General features: G+C 34.8%; 1 protein-coding gene across 1 annotated transcript; it reads left to right on the forward strand.

The window, feature by feature from the left end:
- Window positions 1–958: 958 nt before the first annotated feature.
- On the forward strand, window positions 959–5,931 carry LOC110646003 (protein SUPPRESSOR OF MAX2 1). The gene is made up of 3 exons (XM_021799287.2): window positions 959–3,035; window positions 3,541–3,841; window positions 3,978–5,931. The coding sequence occupies exons 1-3, from the start codon at window positions 1,789–1,791 to the stop codon at window positions 5,598–5,600; spliced, it is 3,171 nt and encodes a 1,056-aa protein (XP_021654979.1). The 5' UTR covers window positions 959–1,788; the 3' UTR covers window positions 5,601–5,931.
- Window positions 5,932–7,438: the final 1,507 nt, after the last annotated feature.

Raw genomic sequence — 7,438 nt, forward strand, 5'->3', positions numbered from 1 at the left:
TATGGAGTTGGTTGGAGGATGGAAGCAAGAAGTGCATGCTAAATAATGAGAGAGAGAGAGAGAGAGAGAAAGTGAAAGAAAAGATGATTATGTAGAAAGTTAGAGAGAGAAAAAGAGAAGAGTTTGTTTGTTAGCAAGTATGAAAAGTTGAAGGCCGTGCGATGCCTTTGCAGCGGTTGCGTGTGAACATCAGAAAATTGCTTCTTGAGACTTTGAGAGCCTTATTATAAAGCTAAAAAGGCTTCTAATCTCCCTCAACCTTTTATTCTACCTGTCAATTTCATTTTCCCCTGTTTTACTTTTGCACACGTTATAATTTCATTACTTACAATAAATACCTAACCTTAATTAAAATAATATAAATTTATTAGTAGTTAGAAATAAAAATAAAGATACTCTCAAATAATTATTTTATTAAATAAAAATATTAATGAATTATAAAATAAATAATAAAATTAAAAATAATATTTATTTTTTTATATATCATTAATTTTTGTGAACAAGACAAAGAGTACACATGGTTTAATTATTGTAGTTAACGTTTAACAATTTAAAATTTTGATAATTAGAAATTTTAATTGGTCATAATTAGAGCTAATTATAAATATAAGATTTGAAAAAAAGGGAAAAAATGGAGAGTGCATAACGCGTCTTTGCGGTAGCGTGTGGTATCAAAAAAGTATTTGGCATGATTTCAATGTAGTAATTAAAAAAAATAAAAATAAAAAAAAGGCAATTAAGGGAGTTAAAAAGGGCAGTCAATCTATAGTCACATAGAGAGAGAACCTTTAATTTTTTCATGAATCTGTTTCTCTCTCTAAAAAAGGTGTCTACCTCACTCCATTATCTTCTCATCTATGGAGACAAGAGACTTAATAAAAAAACAAAAATAAAAAATTAATTAATTAAACCCACAAAAAGCACATTAGCTAGCTTAACTAATAGCTCTACCTACAAAGCATTTTCCAGAAATCCTTGCAACTGCTGCTCTTTAGTACCTCTTTCAGCTTACTATTCTCCACAAATTCTCTCTCTAACTAATTCACCTCTGTTCTTTTTTTAAAAATTTATTTTTTTCTATCCCTCTCAGTAATATTTCAAAGAAATTGGGGGTCACATTTAGTTTTATTTTTTTATAATTGTTAAAGAAAATTATTTTCTCACTCTATATATATATAATCTATTTATTTATTTTTCATTGCTGGGAAAATTGTCCGTTGTGATATTTTTGGTTATTGAATGAGAGAGATAGGGATAGCAGGGGAAGTAGAGAGGAAAGAAAGAAAGAAGCTAAGGAGAGAGAGAGAGAGAGATGGGTTGGCTATTGTGATTGCGAAGCAGGGGATCTGATCTTTCCTTTTCGCGTTGAATTCTCTTCTAGCTTTCAGCTTGTTGTGTGAATCACACAACACATATACATACACATACTACTTGTGAGAGAGATGTAAAAGAAAGAAAGATAAAAGATTGAATGGATGGATCCTATAATGGGAGAACAAGGAAAAGGAGGAGAAGAAGAAGAACAAAGGAAAGCTAACTTCTACTAATAACCCATTACTTTCTTGTTTTTCATTTTTATTTCTTTTCTTGGAAAAACAAAAGCTTTCTTTGGTGATTGATTTCCCTTCTGAATCAAAAAAGAAGCAAAATTTGTCTGTTTTGGGTATCCGAAATCAATTCATTCCACACCCTTTATTGCCTAATTATAGTTCCTAAACTCAGAATTTACAACCAGAATCAAACGGAGCTTCGCTGGATTCTTTCTTTGTTTGGTTCTGATAGAGAGAGATGAGAGCTGGGCTCAGTACGATTCAGCAAACTCTCACCCCTGAGGCGGCGAGTGTTTTAAACCACTCAATTGCTGAAGCTAGCCGCCGGAACCATGGTCAGACTACGCCCCTTCATGTGGCGGCAACGCTTTTAGCTTCGCCGTCTGGGTTTCTTCGGCAAGCCTGTATCAAATCTCACCCCAACTCATCGCATCCTCTCCAGTGTAGAGCCTTGGAACTCTGTTTTAGTGTTGCTCTTGAGCGGCTTCCTACGGCACAGAACCTTAGCCCTGGCCATGACCCACCAATCTCCAATGCTTTAATGGCGGCACTGAAGCGTGCTCAGGCTCATCAGCGACGGGGATGCCCTGAGCAGCAGCAACAGCCACTTCTGGCGGTGAAAGTAGAGCTTGAACAGTTAATTATATCAATTTTAGATGATCCGAGTGTTAGTAGAGTCATGAGGGAAGCTAGTTTTTCCAGCCCAGCTGTTAAGGCCACAATTGAGCAGTCTCTTAACTCTTCATCCAATTCCTCTGCCGCGGCAGCCGCCTCTAATTCAAACTCATTTGGATTCGGGTTTCGCACGCCTGGAGCTGTGCCAGTTCCTGCTCCTGCAACGAATCGGAATTTGTATGTTAATCCCAGATTGCAACAGGGGAGTATAGCGCAATCTGGGCAGCAGAGGAATGAGGAAGTTAAGCGGGTTGTTGATATTTTGTTAAAGAATAAGAGGAGGAATCCTGTTTTGGTTGGCGAATCTGAGCCTGAGATGGTTGTAAGGGAGCTATTGAAAAGAATAGAGAATAAAGAAATAGCAGATGGGTTGTTAAAGAATGTGCAGGTGATTCATTTGGAAAAGGATTTTCTAGATAAAACGAAAATAGCAGCAAAGATTATAGAATTAGGGGGTTTGATCGAGACCCGGATAGCAAATTTGGATTGCGGAGGGGTAATCCTTGATTTGGGTGATTTGAAATGGCTGGTCGAGCAGCAGGTATACTTTGCAGGTGCTAGTGGACTCCAGCAGCAGCAGCAGATTGTGTCTGAGGCTGAGCGGGCGGCAGTGGCGGAGATGGGGAAGCTGTTGGAACGGTTTGGAGAGAGGAGTAGCGGTGGTGGCAGTGGAAGGGTTTGGTTGATTGGAACTGCTACCTGTGAGACCTATTTGAGGTGTCAGGTCTATCATCCTAGTATGGAAAATGATTGGGATCTGCAGGCAGTGCCAATCGCTCCTAGAGCACCTCTTCCAGGATTGTTTCCCAGGTGTGTATGTTGTTGTTCGTTTTATTGATATTGCCTCGAGTTTATTATTATTATTATTTTTTTTTTTTGCTGTAGCTGGAGGATTTAGTGTAAAGATTTGGGATGTTCTTCCTTCTTTGATGGATGATGATTATCAAGAATTGCTGTTTTATATTGCATGATTTCTGCACTTGGAGAAAAATATTCTTGGAAAAGTTAAATTCTAAATTCTGATCCGAAAGTTGAGTGTTTGTGTCAGATCAGATGCTTAATTTCGGGCTTTAGGCAAATCTTGATAGCTGAACTATTACAATATTATTCTTGGTCATTTGCCATTGCTTCGTCATGGTCAGATCATGATGTTATTGTTTTGAATTGCTGGTTCCATTCAGTTGAATGATATCTTCGTTTCTTTTCTTTTCTTTAGCCCATCCTTGTCTTGAGAGAAATTGTGATTTCATAGTTATTTATTTATTATAGATTTACATGATAATTAACTCAATTTCATATTTTTGTTGATGTTTAGGCTTGGAACCAATGGTATTCTTAGCAACTCAGTTGAATCCTTATCACCTTTGAAGGGCTTTCCAACTATTACACCTATTCCACTGAGGCGTCTTGCTGAGAACTTAGATCCCACTCGAAGAATGAGTTGTTGCCCTCAATGCATGCAAAATTATGAGCAAGAGCTAGCAAAAGTTATACCAAAAGAATCTGAGAAATCTTCTTCAGAATTTAAATCAGAAGCAACTCAGCCACTACTGCCACAGTGGTTGAAAAATGCTAAGTCTCAAGATTGTGACACTAAAACGTTGGATCAGACTGTGGTAAGTTTAGTTCAAATTGAACAGCACCCTGATATTCGCTTGATCAATGTTCTTTTGCCCTATAAAGTGGCCAAATATCAAGAGTTACATTTTAACAAGGAAAACTGATGATTCTTGCCATCTGTATTATATGCAGACTAAAGATCAAGAATTAATGTCAAAGCAGAAGAGCCTAGAGTTGCAGAAGAAATGGCATGATACGTGCTTACGTCTTCATCCTGGTTATCACCAGCCCAATGTCAGCTCTGAGAGAATTACACAACCGGCTCTCTCCATGACGAGCTTGTTCAATACAAACCTCCTTCCTCGGCAACCTTTCCAGCCCAAGTTAGGTTTAAATGGAAACCTTGGTGGAACTCCGCAATTGAACCCAAATCTGTTGCCCAGACAATCACCTGGTCGGGCAATTACTCCAGCAGGAAGCCCTGTGAGGACAGACCTGGTTCTTGGGCAGCCAAAGAGCAATGAACAAACTCCTGAGAAAGGCCATGAAGATCGCGCTAAAGACTTTTTTGGTTCTGTTGCTTATGAGCCACAGGTCAAGTTGCAAGAATTGCAGGCCAACAAGCTTCTAAGTGCATTAGATGCGGACTCATTTAAGAGACTCCTCAAAGGTCTTACTGAAAAGGTGTGGTGGCAGAGAGAAGCAGCATCTGCAGTAGCTACAACCGTGACACAATGCAAATTGGGCAATGGTAAACGGCGGGGTAATGCATCAAAGGGTGATATTTGGCTATTGTTCACAGGTCCTGACAGGATTGGCAAGAAGAAGATGGCATCTGCTCTATCAGAGCTGTTCCGTGGGACCAATCCAATAATGTTATCTCTGGGTTCACGACGTGACAATGGGGAATCTGATGTGAATTTCCGTGGTAAAACAGCACTTGATCGAATAGTAGAAGCTGTTAAGAGGAATCCATTTTCAGTAATCATGCTTGAGGACATTGACGAAGCAGATATGCTTGTTCGAGGGAGCATAAAGTGGGCCATGGAAAGAGGCCGGCTTTCTGATTCCCATGGCCGTGAAATCAGTCTTGGTAATGTAATTTTCATTCTCACTGCAAATGGGTTACCAGACAATCTCAAATTCCTATCAAATACTGTTCCACTCGATGAAAAGAAGCTCATCAGTTTGGCAAGTGGAGGATGGCAATTAAGGCTATCCCTCTGCGAGAAAACAACCAAGCGCCGAGCCAGTTGGTTGCATGATGAAGAGAGACCTGCAAAACCAAGAAAAGACTCAGGATCAGCGCTATCATTTGACCTGAACGAAGCTGCTGATGCTGAGGATGATAAAGCTGATGGCTCTCGCAATTCAAGTGATCTTACAATTGATCACGAGGATGAACATGTCCCCAACAACAGATTACTAACTCCAACAGCTTCATCAGTGTCTCCAGAGCTACTCAATTCAGTAGACGACGATATTGTTTTCAAACCTGTGGACTTTGGCCTCATTCGTTGCGAGGTTTCTAATTCTATAACCAAGAGGTTCTTCACCATCATCAGTGAAGGAATGTCATTTGAAATTCAAGACCAGGCGCTTGAAAAGATTGCTGGTGGGTTATGGTTAGGCCGAGAAAGTTTAGAAGAATGGACTGAGAAAGTATTGGTTCCAAGCTTAAGGCAGCTCAAATTAAAGTTACCAACATCAACCCAAGAATCATCCATGGTTGTTCAGCTGGAAACCGACAGAGATTCCGGCAGCCGGAGCCACGGTGATTGGCTTCCGGGAAGTGTAAGAGTGGTGGTTGATTGATTGTGAGGGTGGTGGGAGAGAGCGCACTCATTTCTGTTTGATATAGAGATGTAAATATGCTCTACTGTTTTTTGCGGGTGGGTGAAAACGGTCAACAAGGGTAAAAGAGGAAAAAAAGGGTAAAAAAAAAAGCAATTAAAAAAAAAAAGACAGTTAGTGAAGAGGGAGACGTTGATAGATTAACGGAACCTTTAGCACCTTTCTTTTTTATTATTATTATTATTATTTTATTTCTTTATTTTATGCTCTTCTTGTTTTTGTCTTTATAGAATTTCATAGTATTCTTAACATATTTACATAAAAATTAAGTTGATGTGAGGCGTTCCTTTTATTCTGGTAACTAGTGTTTTATTTATTTATTTTTGATAAAATTAGAGTCAATTAAATTTTAATTTAATTATATTTTGCATGTAAAATCTCGAATTTAATTAAAAAATATTATTTATTAATTTTAAAAATATGTATTTCATTAATATAAAAATTTTAATAATAAATATACATTTTTCCTATTAAATTTATAAAATTATAATTTTTATAAAATTATTAAATTAATTTAATAATTAAATATATATTATTTATTTAATAAATATATTTTAATTTTTATTCTAAAGATATATTTAATAGAAGATTAAAAAAATTAAAGTTAAATATTATTATTGTTAATTTCGTTTGGAAACCCTACAAGGAGATTAAAGAAAAAAACCCATAGCATCCATTTGGCAAATTTGGAGACGTGGCAAAAAAAAAAAAAAAAGAATAGTATGTGATCGGGTATGGCTAAGGGGAGTTACGTGAAATTTGTGGAATGTTGAGGTGGTGTTGTGACTTTGTCAAACTGGTGACGCGAGTAAACTAGTTGTTGTTTTCAAAAATTAATATTAATTTAATGTAATTTAATTTTTATTGGAGAAAATAAAGATAAAAAGAGGAAAAGAGAGTTGATATTATATTATAAGATGGGATAAAAAAAGAATTTAAGGAGGAAAAAGGGTGTGGGATAAAATTGAAAATTTTGGAAGCTTATGTCATCATGTTTCCTTATCTTTGGATGTTAAGTGTGTATGGGAGATGAGACATTTTGTTTACTTCTAAGCTTCACCTTAAAAATTCAATGTGTTTCTAATGGATTTTTTTTAAATGGGTAAAATATTATTTAATTGTTTAATTATGTTTAAATTAATAATTTAATTTTTCATATTTTATTTCTTTAAATGTCAGGTTATTTCAAAGGAAATTAATAAGATATAAAAGTATTAATAATGATAAAAATTTAAAATTAAAAATGTGTATAATGATAAAAATTTTAAATATTACATAACTTTATAATATAAATTTTATTATTTAAAAAAATAAAAAATCAATCGGCAATAAAGTATTATAGTAAATTAATCTTTGTATAAAATTCATAAACCTAAAAGTTAAAAAGTAAATATAAAGTTAAAAAGTAAAATATTAAAGGAATAAAGTTAATATATCAAACAGATGTACATTTAAGTTATTAATTAATAAAAAAATTATTTAAGAACTGATACCAATAACTTTATTTACTTGCATAAATAAATAAAATATTTTTTTATTTAAAAACATAAAGGATAGCCAACTAAATAGGAGGGAAAATAAAGTTCAATTTTGTATTGTACTCCTAAAAGAAGAGGAGAGTAAATATAAAAATTGAAAAAAATATCGTTTGATTTGTGTTTATATATATATATATATATATATATAGGAAATTATTAAATTGATGTAGATTTAGTTTTTAAATAATAATTAGTAATCAAATTTTAATATTTAAATATAAAAATTTAACTAATTTATTTTTAATTAAATTTTTACACTCA

This window comes from Hevea brasiliensis, chromosome 13 (assembly GCF_030052815.1).
Source record: "Hevea brasiliensis isolate MT/VB/25A 57/8 chromosome 13, ASM3005281v1, whole genome shotgun sequence".
Taxonomy (NCBI): domain Eukaryota; kingdom Viridiplantae; phylum Streptophyta; class Magnoliopsida; order Malpighiales; family Euphorbiaceae; genus Hevea; species Hevea brasiliensis.